At 41.9% G+C, this 26,350-nt stretch overlaps 1 protein-coding gene across 1 annotated transcript in view; it reads right to left on the bottom strand.

Moving 5' to 3' along the window:
• Positions 1-1,463, bottom strand: part of LOC124798999 (zinc finger protein 628-like) — a 38,702-nt gene extending 37,239 nt beyond the window's left edge. Inside the window, exon 1 of the mRNA XM_047262535.1 lies at positions 1,352-1,463. Within this exon, the coding sequence (XP_047118491.1) occupies positions 1,352-1,396 (45 nt within the window). The 5' untranslated portion in view covers positions 1,397-1,463. The remainder of the gene's footprint in view (positions 1-1,351) is intronic.
• Between the last annotated feature and the right edge of the window lie 24,887 nt (positions 1,464-26,350).

Raw genomic sequence — 26,350 nt, 5'->3', positions numbered from 1 at the left:
TAGCACAGCACAACTGTGAATGTCAGGAGTATCTTGAAAGCAATTTGCAGTAACACTACACTTACTACTTAATGAAGGGCTGCGCTAATGGAGACACAAAGGAGCTAATATCATACATGGTTGTAAGGAGGAAAGCTAGGGTAGGAAAGATGAAAAATTGCTGCACATTTAGCTGGGGGCAACGGTAAGTTACTAGAGTAGTAGAGTGAAAGCATGTTAGATATGGTGATAGACTGAATGTTAAGGGAAAGGATAACTAGGATCTTAGATGTACAGGATTGTTCTGTGATGATGTTGCAAACTTTCATCGATGGTAAATGTACAAATGTGAGGTAAGGAACTGTGGTCCGGAAACGACCAAATCGAAAGTTATAAGTGAAAATCTTTCTGATACCTGTGATAGTGGACCTCCTCTACTGCAAGTTGTTTGGTATCCGTATTTTGAGGTGGTAGTATAGATCAAAACAACAAAAACGTTTCCAACAAATATGAGCTCTAAAGTGCATATCTTAAGAACTATGAGCACCTGATCACTATTGTTAACTGTGAAACATCCAGTGTGCAAGTGCTCAGAGTTCTTAACGTGTGAATTTTAGAGGCCATGTTGGCTAGTCAATTTTTTTCTTGGAAGAAAAGCGATAGCGGTAGAAGAAGTCCTTTGTCAGAGGTATCAGAATGATTCCCGCTTATAATTTCTGAATCGGTCGCTTCAGGGCCTTGGCCCTTCCCTCAAATAGGTGCATCTAGCCTTAGCATCCAATAAACCTTGTAACATCATCACGGAATCATCCTCTGTAGTAAATTACGTGTAGAAGGGGTACCAAGGACAAATGTCACAAGGCTACACCGCTACAGGAGAGGCGTTGTGCATCTCGGAGAGGTTTACTTTTGAGATGATGAGAGACAATGTTTCAAGAAGTCTCAGGAAACATATTACTTCGTCCTGATACGTCTCTCTAAATGATCACTAGAAATTATGAGTCATAGGAATTTTTGCAGACAATCATGTTTCCCATGCACCTTGTGCTAATGAAACAGGAAATAGAGGAAGAGGTCGTGGTAGTAGACATCCCATTTGCTGAATGTGCGGAGTATGGATGTGGATACAAACGTTCATTAGAAGGAACTGAATTTGTTTTCGAGTTAACAAAGGGCTAATTTCCAACGAGAATGTAACAAATCAGTTAAAAAGTAAAATCTCGTTTGTAGTTGCGTTTGTGGATCGCGAAATCCTTCTGCAAACACTGTTCTCAAAAAATAGTGCTTGCACCTGTGACGTTACGAAATTGTAGGATGTTAACGTATAGAACTTCATTGTTTCATAGCTCCATTTCCACAGCCGCAAACGCACCTTTGAAAGAAGGCGGCAGCTGAACAGCAGGTGTTGGGGCCTCATCCACGAGGTTACCCGCTATCACGCCAGAGAGCACTGGTACGAGCGAAGAAGGTCCGGTGGCAGTAGTTTGTCTTACCGGCTGGAGGTGCTGCGGGCCGCCACGGCATCTGCAGGCGCTGTGTGTCGAGGTCGGCGCGGCGGTCGCGGCGGCTACTAGCCGGCAGAACGCCGCTGCCTCCGGAAGCGTGCGCGCCTTCCCCCACCCCGCGCGCTCGAGCGGAGGCGCCCGAGTCCGACACGAGCGGCTTTCGGCTGCGACGCCCAATCCTGGCGGCACCGACGGCGGGGTCGTCCGGTGGCGCACAGAAGCGTAGCAGTGACATTCTACGAGGATAAAGCTCGACACCTGGGGTGAGACCTAGTAGTTATGCAATCAACGAAGTTCTACTGCTCGTAATACACGTCAAACATGCCACCTCTGGAATAACTTAACAAAACCCTGACAAGGGAACATATTCAATTACGACTCGTGTTTTAAGAATAAAAAAAGGGCACTTGTAAAACATCAGCCCCCTCAACCGATCCCATACGAAAATTAGGAACAAAATTCTGATAGTAAGCAGCCATGGCCTTCTGAAAGAGCAGCTTTTGAACGTTAGAGTGTTTGTCGTTCGCTCTGGACCCCCTGCAGTCACCCAGTGCCCGAGCCCGGAGTACTGAACAGCGTACTCACTAAGAGGCTGCTAGAATACGTTATTGTTTTGACAATGTTAACAAGCTTTGTCCAGGGTGCCAAATTCCGCGGTTTCTAACGTGCAACTGGAGCCAGAAATGCCATTACTTCGAACGTTTTTATGTGAAGATTCACAAATGCCATGTGAATGAATGAAACAAATTATTATGACTTTAAAGAAATAGCTTAGTGCTGTTTGATTATTAACAACGCTGTTCTAGGTTATTTTCTTTGAATTTTTTAAAACTGACTCTTTTAACTGGGAACACACATGCACGAGTAGCACTCTTCTTCTACGTCACTGCCACGATTAAACCGTAAATCGAAAATCTTAACCTGATATCTTAACAATTATTCAGTTACTTAGATGTCTTCATTTTCATTTTATAGTTTACGTAGAGCTACAGAATTCCAGTACGAGAGTATTGTTGAATAAATATTTAACGCATATGCACGTGCGGTTAACATAATATGTACTCACACTACTAACGTTCGCATCACGTGTCACTACCAAGTAACACAGCTCGATGAAACTAGGATCATACATAGAAAGAACTTCTACTGTACATTACAGAAGACAATCGAAAGAAATACGCAATGAGACGAATAAAAATGACACTCATTCAAAGACACCACGATTCATGATGGTCCACTGGACGTTACAGAAGGCAGAACATGGTTCTCAATATCATGTGTGATCATCAAGGTTGGTGTGCATGCTTTGTACGTTCTGCCATGCTGGCCACGAGATTGGTAAGGCTTTCTTGTGGTAGGGCGTTCCACTCCTCCAATAGCACGGTTGACAACTGCTGGACGAACGGTGGTGCATGTGGACGTGCTACAGCATCACACACATGCTAGATGGGACTTAAGTTGGGGCAACGGGCAGGCCGCCCATTCACGAAAAGTCTTCTGGTTCCAAGAGCTCCTCCACCTGTACTGTTCGATGAGGACGCGCATTTTCATCCATAAAAACGCAGTCAGGGTCCAATGGGACCTTGAAAAGACGTAAAAATGAAGTGAAGAGCAAATGGACTCCTGAGAAGATGTACTTTGGAAGGAGTACAGTCACAATAATGTTGACTTGTGAGTGTGTCGTATTCAGAGATCTGAATGTCAGTACGACCACCCACGTAACGTTATGCCTCTCCACTACTTAACATCTGGATCACCAAAACAATCATGTCTGACAATGTTCCACGGGACGTTCCGCGTTCCCACTTCTCACTGTATGAGAATACTTCTTCCATTATCGAGCATGACCGTCTTGGTTGTCCAGGTGTTAAGGTGTGGGGACTCGTGATGTTACATAGGCGTACTGACTTCCAAGTCTTTGAACACGGGACACCCTCTGGTCATCGTTATTGTATGAATGTACTCCTTCTCAAACTGCGTCTATTCAGAGGTGCATTCAGTCCTGACTTCATTTGTACGGATAACAATCGCATCTAATGGTACAGGTTAATCTCCCGGAAATGAGAGGAGATTTGGTGAATGCACTGGCCTGCCCGTACCGTAGACTAAAATCCTATCGAAGAGGTGTGAGACGGGTTGGGGAGAAGTACTGCAACATGTCTGGATGCACCAACGACCATCCAGCATTAGCCAACCACGCTGATTGTCCTACCACAAGAATTTGGTTTCCTTGTTAGTAGATTCTCCGAAAATAAACTGAGCAGTTAGAAAAAGTCATGCATGAAAAAACATAAACGCTTTTACTAAAAAAAGAATTTCGGGCGTGACACTCATAGTCGAATACAACCTTGGATCTGCACCCAGACCAATACTGACAAGGAAAACTATGAAATAAAATAATACTGTCACATTATACGTAGGTCCCAAATGATAATTCTATGGATTGTGTCAAAAAATTATCTAAGAATGAATATTGATTGTCAATTGAAAGTCATACAAATACAAATTCTCTACCTCTTAGTACTCATCCCATACTTATAGTATTACCTTTCAGGGAACAAGTGCACAAAATATTACCACATCGATACAGTTACAGGAAAAGGCCATAATAAAAATAACATTTATAATAATAGTAATAACAAAAATTGGGGATAGCCTTCGTGGTCCATAATACCGTACTCGAATCCATCAGAGAAGTCACACCAGTAAACAACCGACTGATGATCATGCGCGTTCAATGCGCCAACAAAAAATACACACTGACCAATGCACACTTCACTAATAACCAGAACAACAACAGAGACACACAGTCCGCGGATAAATTCTGGTCAACCCTTGGGAAAATATTATCCAAAGTCTCCAAGGACGACATAGGCGATTTCCATGCACAGATCGGCAGAGAAAAATGCACAGGAAAACAGTTGGAAATTATCCCGCACATAAATTCACCAACGAAAATGGCACACGGCTCATAGAACTTTGCCAGCAGCACAACCTCAAGCTCATGTTGACATCCCTCAGAAAATACCCCCAGAAAACAGAAAACCTGGCGTTCACCACTCCAGCAGTTAGGCGAGTTCCAAATTGACAATGTGGCAAACTCGTAGCCAGTACAGAAAGAGATCTATGACATACCCCCGGTACGCAGAGGAGCCAACATTGATTTTGACTATTACATAACACGCATCTAACTCAAGTTCACCCGCAAGAGAATTTTTGTAAGAAAACACTCCTACTGAAATATGACACAATAAATATCACTGACTCTGGAGTGAAAGAGACTTGGGAAAAAGAACATACCGGGTGATCAAAAAGTCAGTATAAATTTGAAAACTGAGTAAATCACGGAATAACGTAGATAGTGAGGTACAAATTGACACACATGCTTGGAATGACGTGGGCTTTTATTAGAACCAAAACAATTTGAAAGTTCAAAAAATATCCGACAGGTGGCGCTTCATCTGATCAGAATAGCAATAATTAGCAATGCAAAGTAACACAAAGCAAAGATGATGTTCTTTACTGGAAATACTCAAATGTCCACCATCATTCCTCAACAATAGCTGTAGTCGAGGAATAATGTTGCGAACAGCACTGTAAAGCATGTCCGGAGTTATGGTGACGCATTGGCGTCGTATATTGTCTTTCAGCATCCCTAGAGGCCGGCCAGAGCGGCCGAGCGGTTCTAGGTGCTACAGTCCGGAACCGCGCGACCGCTACGTCGCAGTTTCGTATCTTGCCTCGGGCATGGATGTGTGTGATGTCGTTAGATTAATTAGGTTTAAGTAGTTCTAAGTTCTAGGTGACTGATGACCTCAGAAGTTAAGTCCCATAGTGCTCAGAGCCATTTCAGCCAATTTTGAACCATTCCTAGAGATGTCGGTCGATCACGATACACTTGCGACTTCAGGTAACTCCAAAGCCAATAATCGCACGGACTGAGGTCTGGGGACTTTGGAGGCCATGACGAAAGTGGCGGATGAGCACACGATCATCACCAAACGACGCGCGCAAAAGATCTTTCACGCGTCTAGCAATATGGGGTGGAGCGCCATGCTGCATAAACATCGTACGTTCCAGCAGGTGTTTATCAGCCAGTCTGGGGATGATGAGATTCTGTAACATATCGGCATACCTCTCACCCGTCACGGTAACAGTACTGACGTTTTGCTGTTCAGCGCCATCTGTCGAACATTTCGTGAACTTTGTTTTTTTTTGTTGTTGTTGTAATAAAACTCCATGTCATTCTTAGCATGTGTGTCAATTTTTACCTCTCTATTTACATTATTCCGTGGTTTATTAAGTTTTCAAATTTATACTGACTTTTTGATCACCCGGTAGAAATGACTGGCAAAACCTCCGAAAAAAATCACAGATAAAGAACAAGCCCTCATTCCTCTGAAGAAGAATACCAAGCACCCTTGGTGGGACACTGATTGTGAGAATGCACTCGTCACCAGGAAATTGGGATACCAGAAATACAACACTAACAAGCCCCCAGAAAATTTACAGGTGTTCAACGATACACGAAAGACAACACCAAAAATTATTAGACCATCCAAGAGGAAATACCTGAAGGACCAGGTAGACTCTATAGAGGACAACTTCCGCAACTACAACTCAAGGGACTTCTACAGGACGTTTGCTGGGCACTTCCGAGGATACATATCGCCGAACCTCTGCTTTAGAAATAGTGACGGAAAATTGGCACTGACAGATAAGAACTGCAAAGTGCTAGCACAGTACTTCTCAGAACTTCTCAATTGCCCGAAACCCACAGAGAGATTCTCAGACGAACAACCTACAGACAGACACACAGACTTATTACCCCCGACGCAAGAGGAAGTCCACAGGCACATCCTGAGCCTAAAAAAAAAAAAAAAAAAAAAAAAAAAAGCAGGACATCTGGTGAAACGTCATAGTGGCCCAACTACTGAAAAACCTCGGACCAAACTCACTCAGTTCATCACAGACATATGGACTTCAGAAAAGTTGCCAGACGACTGGAAATGCGCACTGATCCAACCCCCACAAAAAGGGTGACCCCACAGATGAGAACAATTACAGGGGCATCTCACTAATGGTACTCTCAGCGTGCCAACTCCAAAGAACACGGATCCAACTGGAACATAAGATCGGCGACTACCAGGCGGGCTTCCGCCCTGGTCACTCCTGTGCAGAACAAATCAAAGCCCTCAGGGACAGTTATATTCACCTTCGTTGACTTCAAGAAGGCATATGACGCCATCGAACGCCAATCATTGTTCAGCATTCTATATGAGCAAGGTTTGGACGGCAAGACACTGATCAGACACTGACAGACACGTCATCTAAGGTGAAGTTCAAGGGGAAAATCTCCGAACCCTTTGAGATCAAGACGGGCGTTCGCCAAGGTGACGGACTCTCACCATTCCTCTTCAGACTAGCGCTGCATAACGTCATCAAGGAATGGTAGAGAGAGCTGCAGATACAAAGCCATTGGAAAGTAGTGCAACTTGGACGACCCTAAGACAAGCTGGGGGTCAGCTGTATAGCCTTCGAAGATGATCTGGCACTACTCACAGATAACGAAACTACAGCAATCAGACAGATAGTACTCAAAGAGTGCGCATAAAAAGCAAGGCTACAGATTTCCTTTCAGAAAACTGAGTTCTTCTGCACGAAATTAAACATTCCAAATTTGAACACAAAGTATGGCAAGATCAACAGGGTCACACACCTTAGGTACCTAGGTGAAGTGCTTGAACCGACAGGAAAATAGGAAATTACCTAGAACACTAGGTTACTGAAAATGAAGAGAGCCTTACACAAAACACAGGGTATTTATAACAAGAAATGTCTGTACAAAGGCACCAAAATTCGTCACTACAACACTGTAATTAAACCTGAGGTAAAATACGCTAGTGAGACACTGACGTTACACACAAAGACCGACTTTAAGAACATTCTCACACAGGAAAAAAATCATTAGGAAAGTTATTGCGCCAAAATTCACTGACGGTGGATAGAGGCTTCATTCCAGGGACACCACAGAGTTCTCCGACATCACAGCGGACATTAGAAACAGGCGACTATAGTTTTAGGGACACATAAGCAGATTCCCACAGACCAGACTCATCAAGAGAATCCTCAGGTACATCCAGAGACTCAAGACCACTACACCCTGGATGACACAAGTCAAAATTTATCTGGAAAAAGCTCAGATAGATTCAGCGGACGTCATGGACTAAGGCGTCTATATACACAATGTGTACAAGTGGGAAGTGATATCAGAGAAAACAGTACCTAAAGCCCAAACGCCAAAGTGAACCGAAGAAAGAAAGAGAGTCTTTAGTGAACGAATGAAGAAGTACTAGAAGAACAGGCCTGCAACGTGTAATAATAATAATAATCATAATAATAACTAGAAACTGTAATCGAACTTACTGTAGAAATCTGTTTAAAAATATGTGCATTTGTCGAGAAAGAAATTAGAGAATAGTACAAAAACAGCACTACTAGCGATTTTAGCACATGACCCTGACTTAATCTACCTAGGAAACGTCAAAAGAAATTATAACATTATTTTGTACCTGATATACCAACAGTGCAATAATGATAGTGTGTCGAACGCGAAAATCACTTATCGCTCTGCGGCTGAATGTTAAAAGCGATCCAAATGTGTAGCTGATTCTTTTCCTACCAGAATTACTACGTCGTTTACTGCATTACAGATACTAATTCATGCTGCTTTTTTTCTTCCACAACAGTTGACACGAACGCAGCTGTCACTTCGTCTTTCAGAAACGTCTTAGCACAATGCTGACAATTAAAATGCAACATCGTGAAGTCGCACGCAACAAACGTCAAAACCGAGCGAGGTGGCGCAGTGGTTAGCACACTGGACTCGCATTCGGAAGGACGACGGTTCAATCCCGCGTCCGGCCATCCTGATTTAGGTTTTCCGTGATTTCCCTAAAAATCTCTCCAGGCAAATGCCGGGATGGTTCCTTTGAGAGGGCACGGCCGACTTCCTTCCCCATCCTTCCCTATTCCGATGAGACAGATGACCTCGCTGTTTGGTCTCTTCCCCCAAACAACCAACCAACCAACAAACGTCAAATTGGCATGCTTGGATAACCAAATGAATACTATTTCAGCGCAACCGCACATAGAACATAGTGGATACGCCATCTACATTCTGTATAGGACTTAAGTCTGTCCAGCGGGTTGATCATCCACAAATCGCATTAGATTGTTGGTTATTTGTGAGAAGACCATGTTACGTGTTCTATAAGGGTGAGAAACGTCTACCTGCACAAATGAGAAATCATACGGCTAAAAGATCATGACCTACAGACACTGCTGCTTGTCATCCAAGATGTTGGTGCTGCCGCTGGTAGGAGCCTCAAGAAAGTTATGAGAATACAGAATAGATGTATGTAGGTTCATGGTTCCGTCCTCTCTCTCCTCTCCTTTATCACTTCTACCCTGCTGATACGCCGAAACATATCCACCAGTCCAGCCCTTTCAGTGTGCTTATGACAACGATTTCCTCGCCCTCTACCCTAGACACCAATAATCCTAACGATCCTTCCAGACCCACCTCAGTTTACCTCTTGGTGTAACCAATGGCCCCTCCAGATCAAACCATTAAAAACTCGGTCAACAAGTATAGGCCGAAGCACAAGCACCTGGCGCCTCCGTGACTTCTACCTTACCTTTTGCAACCATCCTGTCCAATAATCCTCGACCAGCAACTAACGAGGAAACCTCACCTGCTAACCATCCAACAGCAAGCCCACAACAAAGAAACTAAAACTAATAACAGGCCTGCGTTGGGGATAACACCCCTCCATTATTCCTCACACTTTTAAAACCCCGATCAACCCATTCTCTACTATGCATATTTCTCATGGATCTCCACCCCACCAAAGTTCTACAAGCCCCTCCAAATCATAGAACGCCATGCACCCTGTCTTGCTTTCCGCATCCGCTTACCTTTGTGCACATAGATCCTCTACCATCTTACTCTCTCCCACATCGAATACCTCCACAGTTCCTACACTCTCTGTGACCTATATTCCGATAACCCCACGGTTTCCCCTCACAAACAATGTTATCCTACCGCGCATTCAAGAAACATGCCTCTCCTTCCCTACACCTATACACGCTCCATATCCTGCCTCAGAACAACTTCAGCTAACTCCCTCTCGTAGAAAATGAGATCCACCCTGATATTTACCACTTCTACCAACTTCCACTCTTCCCCACATATCCCACTCCACACCAGCCCCCCCCCCCCCATCTTCTTTTCCCTCTCCATTCATCCCTATCCCTTTCTTCTTGTAAAAACTACCCTCCCCAGCACACCACACTGCTCCTCACTCCCTGTCTTTCCCACTCCCTATTTTCCGAGTATTCACTTCACCACCCACCTATTGCCTTCATTGTTTCCATACCAATCCCTTTACCATACTGAGCATGTACTCCCTTCTGACACTGCTTCTCACCCATTGCAGGTCATTCAGATTTTAAGTGGAAGTACAGTACATCAGTGTTTATCAGAATAATTTCAAATTTCGCAATGTGCTTTTAAAATGTATATATTTTCGTTTCTTTAGTTCTCCGTCCTTCTTTTAAATTTAAAATAACATAACGGCCCCAAATATTGATCTGTACTTTTAATTCGCTAGGCAGGAGAGATGAATACTAGGCCGCTGACAGCCTCCCCCTCCCCCCCCAACCCCATTTAGGGCGAGTTGGATGAAATAATAAAGTGAAAAAAGGTACCTAGACTGGTTATACTCAAAGTGCCACAGGATATGAACTGTCCCATACGAGTATTGCTCGAAAAGACTCATTGTTCACACATCCGTGTAATAACGTACAGCAGTGTGAAATGCCTATGGTGAAGCAATGGGCTTGTTTGCAGCAAGACACTTACTCGAAGGATGTGACGGCGTATGGAGCAGTATGGATTGTCAGCAGGGCGACCTTTGTTACGGCTTTCTTTCAGGACCGATTCGAGAACGTTTTTCCACGCAAGCAACTTTTCATTTGGCGTACTCCAGCCCCTCCCCCCGCCGCCCCCCCCCCCCCCCCGGTCCTTCGTCTCGTGCACTTACATCCGTGTCAGTTTTCGCTACCGATTGAAGTACGTACTGTATACAGATTTGGAACTAGCGCGCACGTGTCACTTAGGCGTCGGAAGCGGCAGCTACCCATCGTGAGACGTCCTGTTAGATATATAAGTTATGATGCCTCTGGCGCCCCTCTTGCCCTCGAGCCCCAAAGGCTTGCCGCCCCAAATGACTGCATGCGTCGCTTTGACCTTAATCCGGCATTGCTTCCATCGGCGCGACAATAGCTATAGAGGCATGCCGACAGTATTTCGCTCAATATCACTGGATACAGCGGTAGCACCACATCCTGTTTCGGACGAGTCCAGATTCTACATACATCATCAAGGCGGAAGTACACGTGTGCGGAAGCACCGAGGAGAGTGAACGTTTCCAGAGAGCATTCATCAATCGCTTACTGTCACAACACCTTCCATAACGGTGTGGGGTGAAATGGGACGGTACATGAGTACCCCCCATTAACCATGGACTTGCCGTTGGTGGGGAGGCTTGCGTGCCTCAGCGATACAGATAGCCGTACCGTAGGTGCAACCACAACGGAGGGGTATCTGTTGAGAGGCCAGACAAACGTGTGGTTCCTGAAGAGGGGCAGCAGCCTTTTCAGTAGTTGCAGGGGCAACAGTCTGGATGATTGACTGATCTGGCCTTGTAACACTAACCAAAACGGCCTTGCTGTGCTGGTACTGCGAATGGCTGAAAGCAAGGGGAAACTACGGCCGAAATTTTTCCCGAGGGCATTCAGCTTTACTGTATGGTTAAATGATGATGGCGTCCTCTTGGGCAAAACATGCAGAAGGTAAAATAGTCCCCCATTCGAATCTCCGGGCAGGAACTACTCAAGAGGATGTCGTTATTAGGAGAAAGAAAACTGGCGTTCCACAGATCGGAGCGTGGAATGTCAGATCCCTTAATCTGGCAGTTAGGTTAGAATATTTATAAAGGGAAATGGATAGGATAAGGTTAGATATAGTGGGAATTAGTGAAGTTCGGTGGCAGGAGGAACAAGACTTCTGGTCAGATGACTACAGGGTTATAAACACAAAATCAAATAGGGGTAATGCAGGAGCAGGCTTAATAATGAATAGGAAAATAGTAATGCGGGTAAGCTACTACAAACAGCATAGTGAACGCATTATTGTGGCCAAGATAGATACGAAGCCCACGCCTATCACAGTAGTACAGGTTTATATGCCTACTAGCTCTGCAGATGACGAAGAAATTGAAGAAATGTATGATGAAATAAAAGAAATTATTCAGATAGTGAAGGGAGACGAAAATTTAATAGTCATGGGTGACTGGAATTCGTCAGTAGGAAAAGGGAGAGAAGGAAACGTAGTAGGTGAATATGGATTGGGAGTAAGAAACGAAAGAGGAAGCTGCCTGGTAGAATTTTGCACAGAGCACAACTTAATCATAGCTAACACTTGGTACAAGAATCATAAAAGAATATTTATACATGGAAGAAGCCCGGAGATACTGACAGGTTTCAGATAGATTGTATAATGGTAAGACAGAGATTGAGAAACCAGGTTTTAAATTGTAAGACATTTCCAGGGGCAGATGTGGACTCTGACCACAATCTATTGGTTATGACCTGAGGATTAAAACTGAAGAAACTGCAAAAAGGTGGGAATTTAAGAAGATGGGATTTGGATAAACTGACTAAACCAGAAGTTGTACAGAGTTTCAGGGAGAGCATAAGGGAACAATTGACAAGAACAGGGGAAAGAAATACAGTAGAAGAAGAATGGGTAGCTTTGAGGGATGACGTAGTGAAGGCAGCAGAGGATCAAGTAGGTAAAAAGACGAGGGCTAGTAGAAATCCTTGGGTAACAGAAGAAATATTGAATTTTATTAATGAAAGGAGAAAATATAAAAATGCAGTAAATGAAGCAGGCAAAAAGGAATACAAACGTCTGAAAAATGAGATCGACAGGAAGTGCAAAATGGCTAAGCAGGGATGGCTAGAGGACAAATGTAAGGATGTAGAGGATTATCTCACTAGGGGTAAGATAGATACTGCCTACAGGAAAATTAAAGAGACCTTTTGAGAAAAGAGAGCCACTTGTACGAATATTAAGAGCTCAGATGGAAACCCAGTTCTAAGCAAAGAAGGGAAAGCAGAAAGGTGGAAGGAGTATATAGAGGGTCTATATAAGGGCGATGTACTTGAGGACAATATTATGGAAATAGAAGAGGATGTAGATGAAGATGAAATGGGAGATATGATACTGCGTGAAGACTCTGACAGAGCACTGAAAGACCTGAGTCGAAACAAAGCTCCAGGAGTAGACAACATTCCATTAGAATTACTGACAGCCGTGGGAGAGCCAGTCCTGGCTAAACTCTACCATCTGGTGAGCCAGATGTATGAGACAGGCGAAATAACCTCAGACTTCAAGAAGAGTATAATAATTCCAATCCCAAAGAAAGCAGGTGTTGACAGATGTGAAAATTACCGAACTATCAGTTTAATACATCACAGCTGCAAAATACTAATGCCAATTCTTTACAGACGAATGGAAAAACTAGTAGAAGCCGACCTCAGGGAAGATCAGTTTGGATTCCGTAGAAATATCGGAACACGTGAGGCAATACTGAGCCTACGTCTTATCTTAGAAGCCAGATTAATGAAAGGCAAACCTACTTTTCTAGCATTTGTAGACTTAGAGAAAGCTTTTGACAACGTTGACTGGAATACTCTCTTTCAAATTCTGAAGGTGGCAGGGGTAAAATACAGCGAGCGAAAAGATATTAACATTTTGTACAGAAACCAGATGGCAGTAATAAGAGTCGAGGGACATCAAAGGGAAGCAGTGGTTGGGAAGGGAGTGAGACAGGGTTGTAGCCTCTCCCCGATGTTATTCAATCTCTATAATGAGCAAGCAGTGAAGGAAACAAAGAAAAATTCGGAGTAGGTAATAAAATCCATGGAGAAGAAATAAAAACTTTGAGGTTCGCCGATGACATTGTAATACTGTTAGAGACAGTAATAACTTGGAAGAGCAGTTGAACGGAAAGGACAGTGTCTTGAAGGTTGAATATAAGAAGAACATCAACAAAAGCAAAACAAAGATAATGGAATGTAGTCGAATTAAGTCGGGTGATGCCGAAGGAATTAGATTAGGAAATGAGACACTTAAAGTAGTAAAGGGGTTTTGCTATTTGGGGAGCAAAATAACTGATGATGTTCAAAGTAGAGAGGATATAAAATGTAGACTGGCTATGGCGAGAAAAGCATTGCTGAAGAAGAGAAATTTGCTAACACCGAGTATAGGTTTAAGTGTCAGGAAGTCGTTTCTGAAAGTATTTGTATGGAGTGGAATATGGACGACAAATAGTTAGGACAAGAAGAGAATAGAAGTTTTCGAAATGTGGTGCTACAGAAGAATGCTGAAGATTGGATGGGTAGATAAAATAACTAATGAGGAAGTATTGAATAGGATTGGGGAGAAGAGAAGTTCTTGGCACAACTTGACTAGAAGGAGGGATCGGTTGGTAGGACATGTTCTGAGGCATCAAGGGATCACCCGTTTAGTATTGGAGGGCAGCGTGGAGGGCAAAAATCGCAGAGGGAGACCAAGAGATGAATACACTAAGCAGATTCAGAAGGATGTAGGTTGCAGTAGGTACTGGGAGATGATGAACCTTGCACAGGATAGAGTAGCATAGAGAGCTGCATCAAACCAGTCTCAGGACTGAAGACCACAACAACAACAACATGAGTACCTCTGGTTAGAACAGATGCGTTATACCTCTTTCGTGTTAACCTTGTGGCACACAGCGTCCACTATAGTAAACAGACGTTAATGACCACTTGTCTGGCGTTTTCAGTCACTTCTGAGACTGAAAATGCGCACAGTCCATTGCAGTGGCACGCCATATTGGTGTTGTGCTCTGCGTGAATTTGAAACCTCATGACTGAAAACACCAGCGAACTGGCTACTAAAAATGAAACCTTCGCTCACAGCAGATGAAGGTAACTCCTTTCCAACCGAAATGACCCCCTACTTTTACGAAATACAGGTATCTACAAATTGTCGTGCCTGAATAATAACGTCAGATTGCAAAATCTACAAGCACTGTGTTACCGATTTCCTTGTTGAGATCAACAGATTTATGGCGTTCCATTTCCAATAGTAATTTCCATGAGTGACAACACGGCATAAATGTCACATTATCAGTGTTTCATGACTCTGTAAAGAAAACGATGGCAATATTTTAATTGTTATTCAAGTTAATCAAGCAGGACGAGAGAACCCATTTACAACAACAATTAATGAAAAGCCCTCCACGTAATATCCTCTGCAACATAAAGTTTTGTTCTGTATCTTGCCAACGATCCGAATTTCACAAGATCAGAGGTTGTCACTGCGAATTCGTAACTTGAAGCTGGTGGGAATGTGTCTGTTTGTAACAGGTGCATGCAACGTTTTATCTTTAAGAGGCATATTTCGTATTGTTTGTGCTGCTGCCATGTGTCCGTGCACCTTGAACTTCATAACATTCCTTTGTGTCACAAAATTTAATGGTCGTTTCACCTAAACAATAGCTGGATGATATTCAAGCCATATAAGGGGGAGAGGTAGCGCTGCACCCCCATAAAATTATTATATTGTTCGTAAGGAAAACGTCATTTAGAATGGAGAAGTTACTAGAAAAATAAGCAAAGATACTGGTTTTCCAAATCGGTCGGTGCACGAGAGTGCACGGTACCCATGCGTTACAAAAAATCGGATCTCGGAAATGTGGTCTTCCAGAGGTCATATCAAGGTATGACAGAGGTAAGGCGTCAAATGTTTATCGTAGCCCTCGGCCTAGTGGCAATTAGTATGCCTATCAGATGAACAGGCAAACTGCAGCAATCCTGCAGTTGTTGTTGTTGTGGTCTTCAGTCCTGAGACTGGTTTGATGCAGCTCTCCATGCTACTCTATCCTGTGCAAGGTTCTTCATCTCCCAGAACCTACTGCAACCTACATCCTTCTGAATCTGCATAGTGTATTCATCTCTTGGCCTCCCTCTACGATTTTTATCCTCCATGCTGCCCTCCAATACTAAATTGGTGATCCCTTGATGCCTCAGAACATGTCCTACCAACCGATCCCTTTTCTGGTCAAGTTGTGCCACAAACTTCTCTTCTCCCCAATCCTATTCAGTACTTCCTCATTAGTTATGTGATCTATCCATCTAATCTTCAGCATTCTTCTGTAGCACCACATTTCGAAAGCTTCTATTCCCTTCTTGTCCAAACTATTTATCGTCCATGTTTCACTTCCATACATGGATACACTCCAAACAAATACATTCTGAAAATACTTCCTGACACTTAAATCTATACTCGATGTTAACAAATTTCTCTTCTTCAGAAACGCTTTCCTTGTCATTGCCAGTCTACATTTTATATCCTCTCTACTTCGACCATCATCAGTTATTTTGCTCCCCAAATAGCAAAACTCCTTTACTACTTTAAGTGTCTCATTTCCTAACTTAAATCTCTCAGCATCACCCGACTTAATTCGACTACATTCCATTATCCTCGTTTAGCTTTTGTTGATGTTCATCTTATACCCTCGTTTCAAGACATTGTCCATTCCGTTCAACTGCTCTTCCAAGTCCTTTGCTGTCTCTGACAGAATTACACTGTCATCGGCGAACCTCAAAGTTTTTATTTCTTTTCCATGGATTTTAATACCTACTCCGAATTTTTCTTTTGTTTCCTTCACTGCTTGCTCATTATAGAGATTGAATAACATCGGGGAGAGGCTACAACCCTGTCTTACACTCTTCCAACCACTGCTTCCCTTTCATGCCCCTCGACTCTTATAACTGCTATCTGGTTTCTGTACAAATTGTAAACAGCCTTTCGCTCCCTGTATTGTACCCCTGCCACCTTTAGAATTTGAAAAAGAGTATTCTAGTCAACATTGTCAAAAGCTTTCTCTAAGTCTACAAATGCTAGAAACGGAGGTTTGCCTTGCCTTAATCTTTCTTCGAAGATACGTCGTAAGGTCAGTATTACCTCACGTGTCCCAGTATTTCTACGAAATCCAAACTGATCTTCCCCGAGGTCGGCTTCTACCAGTTTTTCCATTCGTCTGTAAAGAATTGGCATTAGTATTTTGCAGCTGTGGCTTATAAAACAGATAGTTCGGTAATTTTCACATCTGTCTACACCTGCTTTCTTTGGGATTGGAATTATTATATTCTTCTTGAAGTCTGAGGGTATTTCGCGTGTTTCATACATCTTCCTCACCAGATGGTAGAGTTTTGTCAGGACTGGCTCTCCCAAGGCCGTCAGTAGTTCTAATGGAATGTTGTCTACTCCGGGGCCCTTGTTTCGACTCAGGTCTTTCAGTGCTCTGTAAAACTTTTCACGCAGTATCGTATCTCCCATTTCATCTTCATCTACATCCTCTTCCATTTCCATAATATTGTCCTCAAGTACATCGTCCTTGTATAGATCCTCTATATACTCCTTTCACCTTTATGTTTTCCCTTCTTTGCTTAGAACTGGGTTTCCATCTGAGCTCTTGATGTTCATACAAGTGGCGCTCTTGCCTCCAAAGGTCTCTTTAATTTTCCTGTAGGCAGTATGTATCTTACCCCTAGTGAGATAATCCTCTACATCCTTACATTTGTCCTCTATCCATCCCTGCTTAGCCATTTTGCACTTCCTGTCGATCTCATTTTTGAGACGTTTGTATTCCTTTTTGCATGCTTCATTTATTGCATTTTTATATTTTCTCCTTTCATGAATTAAATTCAATATTTCTTGTGTTACCCAAGGATTTCTACTAGCCCTCGTCTTTTTACCTACATGATCCTCTGCTGCCGTCACTACTTCATCCCTCAAAGCTACCCATTCTTCTTCTACTGTATTTCTTTCCCCCATTGCTGTCAATTGTTCCCTTATGCTCTCCCTGAAACTCTGTACAACCTCTGGTTCTTTCAGTTTATCCAGGTCCCATCTCCTTAAATTCCCACCTTTTTGCAGTTTCTTCAGTTTTAATCTACAGTTCATAACCAATAGATTGTGGTCAGAGTCCACATCTGCCCCTGGAAATGTCTTACAATTTAAAACCTGGTTCCTAAATCTCTGTCTTACCATTATATAATCCATCCGATACCTTTTGGCAGTACAGGGCCAATTTTAAATATTGCACACGTCCTCCAGCCCCGGAAAATAGATCATATCGGTTGGTTCTTCGCATTAGGTGTGCCTTAGTGTGGTTCTTAGGTAGCTTATAAAAGCCCCATTTGTTCATGAGAGGTTCCTGAGAAAAACCCGATAAATCCCGATTTTTGAGGGCGAAAAGTACTAATTAGGGCGATGACTTTTTCTATAATTTCTATTCGTGGAGATCGTTTAAATTTTCTTCAGATTTTCTGAAGATTATGTTTTCTTGGAACATTGAAACTTTTATCGTTATCATTACCTGGTACCGAAATCCAGAGGCTCAAATTTACCTTACTTATGCAGATAAAATATGCATTAATATCCCATCTGGGTTGGAAATGTCTTTTTAACTGATAAGACGAGGATATGGCAATAGTTCTACGGCCATCGCAAACGCTCTGAGATCACCAAGCTATGTTTTAATCAGGATTTCAACTCGCTTTCTCTGTATATTGGTCACTTAATGCCAATAGAAATATGCCCAAAGTAGAACCACAGTGACAGAAAAGGGGTTAAAATCGTCTTAACGTTCCTAACAAAATCACAGTCAAAAGACACGTAAAACTGGAAAGACTGCAATTCAGTAAAATATTTCTGATAACATTTTTAGTTATTTAGATACAAATCGTAAGCCGAGCGTTTTAGATGAATTGCGATCGATGAGCAAAGGATCCAGAGAAAATCTGAAGGAAACATTTTATGTTAACCTTATACATTACTGGAAACTGACAAAAGAACACCATGAATTTGTCTACCCAGAAAGATGAAATTTTATGGACACACTCTTGGGGACGTATACAACACACGATCACAAAGACAGAGCCATACCCACGTGAGTGAGGTCAACAGATCGTGCGCAGTGTCGACGCTAGTACTGTGTATACCCTCCTTTTGCAGCAATGCAGGCTGCAATTCTCCCATGAAGACGATCGTAGAGGTGCCGAATGTAGTCTTGAGGAATGGCCTGCCATGCAGTGTCCACCTGATGCCTCAGCTGGACAAGATTCCCTGCCGGTCGTGCAGACCACGCAAGATGACGTTTCATCCGGTCCCAAACATGCTCAATTTGGGACAGATCTGGGCATCGTGCTGGCCAAGGTAGTTGGCGTACACCTTGCAGAGCACGTTGGGTGGCACAGGAGACATGTACCCGAGCACTGTTCTGTTGGAAAAGGATGTCGCCGTTTGGTGCATGAACGGTAGCAAGACCAGTTGAATAATGGTTTCAGTGTACCGTTCACTGTTCAACGTTCCCTCTACTACCACCAGTGGAGAAGGGCCAGTGTAGCATATGGCTCCCCACACCATGATTCCGGGTGTTGGTCCTGTGTGCCTCTGTCGCGCACACTCCAGACTTCGGCGCTCACTAGCACGACGCCACACTCGCGTTTGACCGTCATTGGTACCAAGGCAGAAGCGAGTCTCATCACTGAGGACGGCACTTCTCCATTCGTCCTTCGATAAACGCGTATCGTGACACCACAGAAGGGAGGCTGAGCGATGTAGGGGCGTGAGCGGAATACGCCCTAACGGCACGCGGGATCGTAGCCCTGCTTCACGGAGGCGGTTACGAATGGTTTTCGGTGATACCCCGGAGCAACAGTGTCCCTAATTTGTTGTGAAATCCCAGTGCTGTTCTGTACGGCACTTCGTAAGATGCGACGGTGTTGGCGTGCATCTGTGCGTCGCCGCTGCCCGGACCCAAGTCGACGGGCATGTGCACCTTCTGCTGACCACTGGCGACAACGCCGATGCACTGTGGAGACCTCTCGCCCCACGTGTTGCGCAATTTTGCGGTATGTTTATGCGGCCTCCCGCAGGCCCTTATACGATCTCGCTCAAACTCCGTCAGTTGCACAAACGCTTTACGTACACGCTGTAGCGGCATGCTGACAATGTCGAAGACACACAAGGAGCTCCGTATACCACGGCAAACTGGCTGCCACTGGCTCTGGCGGTGAACAACCGCTGAGCAGCTTGCAACATTTCACAGCTGATAATGCAATCCCTCGTATGTCCGCAGTGTGACGCGTTTGATCATCACATGCACTGCCCTCTCATAGTGTCCCGTGCAAGTACAATAGGTCTTATTCACTTGCGTCAATGTGTAATTTTTTCATTTTCCGGGAGTGTATAAGCGTACTTGTTTTTTTTTTTGTATTTGTCAAAGTGTGTAAGAGTGTCGAAGTATGTAAATACACTGTCAAAACTTTACTGCCCTCTAGAATTTGTTTCATATAAGCAGCTCACACTGCTGTAACAGAAAAAAGTAATGAAACAGAAGAAAACTGGGTAACCAGGCTTCATTGCACCTTCCTATCCAAAAAGTTTGGAATTCCAACATATTGTCGCTTCTTTGTGCTAAGAGAGAGGAGGAGAGAGACAGGGACGGTGGAAGGGAGAGGAGACAGTGCTAGTGGAAAAGAGGTAGGAGGCAGTGATGGTGTCGTAGAGAAAGTGGCAATGAAGGAGAAAGGGAGACACATGAGAACGACAGCACTGGAAGGCAAAGAAAGATGAGCTACTTATGGTCAGTGAGAGACAGTGGCAGTAAGAGAGAACGAGTTCTGGATGGAGATAGGAGCAGTGGAATTAAAACAGAGAGGAGACTATGGAATAGAAAATACAGATGAAAGAAGACTGTACAAAAGCTGATGGAGCGTTCAGTGGGGAGGTGGTGACAAGCTTCTGGGTCCTCTCAGTCCGGCGATCTTTTAACACGTAGATGTAGGTGAGGGCGCAATTTGGATGGAAATTTTAAACACGTTGGTATATGGAAAGAAAAAGTAAACTGGAAGCGCCAGAATTTTTGAGCTGCCCAGATACGGGGACACAACTGCAGTGGAAAATAAAAAAGGAGACAGTGGCAAGGGAGTATACTATAAATCAGTGGAAGAAAAAGGAGACAGTAGGATAGACTGTGGCAGTGAGAGGGACATGTCGAGTATGAAGGCCTAGCTTCAGAGAGAGACTGGGTAAAAGGATTTATAATATTCTGTGTCAAAATAGCGCGAATAAGTTCGCCTGCCAAATTTTTTGATAAGGAAGAAAAATTGCTAATTTTAAAAAGAAATTTTAAAATCAAAGTTATAAGGGATTATAACTCTTGTACCTGATTTTAAACCTATAAGTAAATTTGGGACCTAGCTCACACATTTATACAAAAAAGTTATAATTTATTGGTCTTCGTGTTGAATAGGGACATGTCAAAATCTGTTTTGGATCCAGGTGGATAGGAAACAAGATTTAAATAGTTACAGAAAAAGTATTTTAGAATACAAAAACGAAATCTGTTTCATGAGTTGCAGTTTTTTATTCTGTTTTATAAGTAAAAATAATTATATCTTTAATACGTTATTGTGAGATGATAAACTTGCTTTGTTTCTTAACACATTAATTCAGTGACGTTTGGTTTAAAAATGATGTCTTTGAATCTACACGTCGTTCCCCAGAAGCAGCCAGTATGTTTCGAACAACATGGCCTTGACTAAAAAAGGACTCTTCGTCTCTTAAAATAAACTTTTTGGATCGCCTTGTTTTTTTCAAAGTAAAATAACCGTAACTACTATCTTCCAAATAAACAAATTTTAGGTGCATACAGTCTAAATTACCACTTACTTCTCCCACATATTTTAATCACTGCATAATCTTCTGGGTTGAAAGTAATGTGGTTCTTCATTCCCATCAAGTTCTTGGCCTTCTTCTAAGGAAACAATGATGGCTACTGTCTCTCTTCAGCCTACGAGTTTCGAAAATACGACCCAGCATTTTCAGTTAGGCGAATCTCGTCAGAATAAGGCGTACTTTAAAACTGAACTATTGGTTAATGAAACGCGATAGAAAATTTTCTTTCCATGAGGTTGAATTTAGATTAATAGCTACAAACGAAGGTCGAAGCGAGGAAATGTAGCATAAAATTCGACGCCTGTCAGAGAAAGAGCAAAACATCAACTGACAGTCTCACTAACTTTGAAATTCCTAATTTTCTTGTTATATTGATTCGCTACCAACTTAGAGAAACAAATCGTTGAATTATATTCCCATTTGTTTTCAGACATGATGGCGTGAACGTTTCTGAAGATTTCGTTCCTGTTAACCTTACTGTTTCTGTTTACTATATTTTACGGCATCCAAGGAACTGTCGATTCTCTTAGATAAATGTAATTCATGTTAATCACTTTGCCTTTATATAGCGTAATAATATTGTTCTTCTTATCTAAAACCAGCAGAATGTATGGACTGCACATTTCAATACCTTAAAGTAGTACTTTGCCGGACTCCAGCTATTCGTCTTTCAGCACTGCACTAGTATGTCGTTGCACAGGCAGCCGACGCGGCAACGGAAAATTTACAGCCAAGGTTATCCGTCCACCTCCCGCTGTCCAATGCATAATGTTCTTGATGCGTGCAGCTGTGTTTTATATTGTGGTTTTCTTTCGATAGCTCTGACATAATCATGTTTAAGAGAAAACAGACATCAGTTGTTTCATATTTTCTCAGTTTCTTAGAAATTTCTTAATGAACAAAGTTCATCGATAGAGCAACAGCTTAATGTCGTACACACAAAATATAATCCTGTTTACATACTTCAAGACGTTATCAAAGTGTACATTCAACTATCCTTATCACTTTTCAAATGAACGCGAAAATTTTTAGTAGCTTGAAATCCTTACGTATTACTTCTCAACAGTTTTGTGCTTCATATCTTGATTTAGACGGTACCGGTCCGTAGTGCATCATGTGGACTGTTTCACCTACTAAAAGCTACCTCAAATGAAACAGAATCAGTTTGTAGCCAGCACCTATGAACAAATTTTTATAAAACTTTTGAAAAACTCTTGCTTCGCCTGCTTTGTTGATGTAATGATGTACAGAACACGTTTAAGTTATTCTTAGATTTTATCTTAACGTTGTGTTTTTTATTTTACCGGACTCATCTCGGGCTTGGCTCAGTATCGTGCGGGAATCATAACAGCAGTTCTCGTTATACCCTATGAGCATGAGTACACTTCCTTTCAACGATGGGACCCAGTCTGAATGAAATATGAGATGTGAGGAAAAAGCAACGATAACTTTTTTTTAAATTTTGCTGGCTTTATAAATCTTATTTTCCAAAATTTTTATCTTGTTGGCACACTTGTTCCTGCTGTATATCTGCACTTTCAGCTACTCTGATTATTTAGTTTATTGTTGAGGTTATACGCGTTTTCGAATGCTTGGCTAATTTTTACTTTCGAAACGGTTGGAGCAAAGAATTTGCGTTAAGTTCAGCTTGAAAAATAGAATAAAGTGCACCATCGCATTCGAAATGTTGACTGTAACTTCTGGCCAATCAACTATGAGTAAGACAAGAGTCTACGAATTTTATAAACGTTTCTAAGTAGGTAAAGAAGACGTTGTAGACGACGACAGCCCCGGTTCCCATAGACATCAATTCCTGACGACACTGTGGAACAACTCAAGAAAATGGCTATGAAAAATAGCCGACTCACCCACCGTCAGAGGGCTTTCTGTTGATGTCGGCGTATCCTTTGTGTCTAGGCAAGCATTTTTTTCGGGAATATTTGGCATGCAACGTGTAGCAGCAAAGTTTGTTCCGAAATTGTTGAACTTCCACCGAAAACGACGTCGCGTATACATAACTCAGAAATTGCTGAATGAAGTCGACAACTATCCTAAACTTCTACAGAAGGTTATAACAGGTAACGAAACATGGGTATACTGGTATGACGTCGAAACCAAGACCCAATCGTTCCAATGGAAACTATCTGAAGAGCTAAGACCGAAAAAAATTGACAAATTCGATCACATGTGCAGGTTCCTTCCTTCTTTCCTTCGGTTACAGTGAGCTAGTGCATCATGAATTCCAGTCATATAATCATACGGTTGATACGGAGTATTACCTGAATGTTATGCACCCTTTGACAGAAGCAATCCGAAGAAACCGACCAGAATTTTAACAAAATCACTCGTGGAAATTTCATCACGATAATGCTAACGCTGACACCTCAAAGCCCCTTTCTTGAATTTTGGCAGAAAACAAAATCGTTATGCTTCCTCAGCCACCATATTCCCTGGAAATGGTTCCCTCTGGCTACTTTCTATTCCTGTGGCTGAAGAGAACCATGAATGTATGTCGTTTTGCCACTATTGATGAGATAAAAACAGAACTGCTGAAGGAGCTGAACACCATAACGAAATGTACGGTCCAGAAGCCTTCCAAGATTCGACAAAGTGTATTAAATCAGATAGGGACAACTTTGAGGAGGTAAAAGATGATTTTGATAAATAAATTAAGATTCTTTAACCCAAAAATAGAAATCCTCGTTACTGTTTGATTACACCTCGTGCGTATATCAACGAAAATGTGAAGTATAACACCCTGAAAAGCTTGGCTACACGCTGCCAAACTGATACTATATCACCTCCATGACTGAATCATAGGGTAATCACAAATTTCATATTTAGTCGAGCTTACTTTCAATAGTTTCAGTGAAGGTAAAGATCATTTCTTCAGATGTAACATGGAGTGTGTTTACATTAGCTATTGTGTGTGTCTAATGTTTCTGGAACATTTTACGATAGCGCAGCACACCACGATAGGGGCATGTGCATTTGCAGTTTATCGTCAGCTTTGAGAGTGATGTGATCCATTATAAACGGTACTGAAGGCGTGCGACTATCAAAATAATAGGTTTGTTTATAAATAATTCTTCTGCTAACATTCACAATTTCTTTATTTTATTTTTCACACGACGCGTTTCGGGAAATGATTCCATTTGCAAGTGTGTTTTTTTTGTGTTTGTTATGTCATATCTATGTGATGTTGTTGATGTGTGAGACTGCTTCATTTCGTGGACTTTACAGCAATATATAAGAAACACGTGATTTTTAGTTAGTTGTTGATCTTTTTGTAAATTTAGTGGTGAAATTTAGAAGTATTTGTACTTACAGTTTCCGTATGGTCCATTTGTGGAGAGTCTCGCACACAGTAAACATCACACACAGCTCGTTGTACGCTTTTAAACATAGAAAATATTTTACATAAACAAAACAAATACAAGGATGTTCCTACAAGTAGTTAACGGAGATGACATTATAGGTCTTCCACAGAGTATGATATGCTTTTGTACAGAGGCTATTTACCTTAACAATATGGATCATAATTTACTCATATCGATTTTACAGTTGTGCTTATTTCTGTGTGTTCCTATTTTTATTTAAGTAAAAATTCAGAACATCTCAAGAAATTCACTGATTCTTTTCAAATTTTTCTTTTAATATTTTATCTTCATTTTTTCTGTAATGTGAATATATCTCCAGTTTTTCTAGCAAATCCATTTTATGTCCTGTATTTAGTTGGTGGAGTACCTCGACACTTTGCTCTATTTTTCCAAATAGGTGTCCTGTAATATGTGTATGTGTTGCTATAGCTGATGTTGTGTGTGTGTTGTATGTGTTGGCTTTTATGTGCTCTGTGTACCTAATATTCAAATTTAGGCCTGTTTGTACTAGGAAGAAAATGGATTATTCCTGGCATGTTACCATGTATATTCCAGATTCAGAATATGGATTACATTTACACTTTATATTATGAATTAGTTTTTGTTGTACTTAGTAGATGCAGAAAACCCAATTTTGACTATGTGATTTTTGAAAATTTTTGGATCTTCTGTGATACATTGCCAACAAACGGGATACGAGATAAACATTTGTTTTCCTCTTTTTCTTCTGTGGTGCAGTTTGTACCTGGGTATTTCTTCATTTCGTCTATGACTGTGTCAACCTTAGAAACGCTGTAAAACTTGGCAACTGTAATATTTTTCACTGTGTTTCTTTCTTGTTGCATGTTTTCATGGTTAAGTGGTATTCTAGTTGCCCTTTGTAGCATTGACCTGTATGCTGCCTTGTGTTGTTGTGTCATGTAATATTTATGTCCAGAAGGTTGATGCTTTTATTTTGCTCACGTTCTACCGTAAATTAGATTGTCTCGTGTAGATTATTGAAGTAATGTACAATGTCTGTGATGTCTTTGGTATCCCCTTTCTCTAACAGTAGTGTGTCATCTACATATCTCCCATAAAATTCAATTTTCTTTATGCGAGGTTGTTAAATACCTTTTGTTCTAAATGATATACGTATATGTCAGCTGTGGTACCAGATATACATGATTCCATTGCTAGGCCATCTGGTTGTTTATAAATGTTGCCATTAAAAGTGAAGTAGTTGTAACTTAATGTTAGCTGAAGGAGTTCCATAAATTCTAAAATTTCTGTGTATGAAAGTTTTATGTGTCTCATAAGGTTCTTTTGTATTACTGTTACAGCTGCTTGTAGGAGTATGTTTGAGTAAAGGTTGCTAAAGTAAAGTGATACAAACCTAGCATCTTCAGAGAGCTTTCTGGCTCTTAGTGCTTTAGCTGTTTTTTAGGGAACGTGTTACTTCACATGTATAATTTCTCACCAGTATGTTATTCAGTTTTTGTGATAGTTTGTATGCTGGGCTATCTACTGAGCTGACCACGGAACGTATCGGATTTCCATCCTTGTGTATTTTTGGCTGTGCT

The sequence above is a fragment of the Schistocerca piceifrons genome, chromosome 5 (assembly GCF_021461385.2).
Source record: "Schistocerca piceifrons isolate TAMUIC-IGC-003096 chromosome 5, iqSchPice1.1, whole genome shotgun sequence".
Taxonomy (NCBI): domain Eukaryota; kingdom Metazoa; phylum Arthropoda; class Insecta; order Orthoptera; family Acrididae; genus Schistocerca; species Schistocerca piceifrons.
The sequence above is the reverse complement of the archived record's forward strand: the minus strand, read 5'-3'. Positions and strand labels throughout refer to the sequence as shown.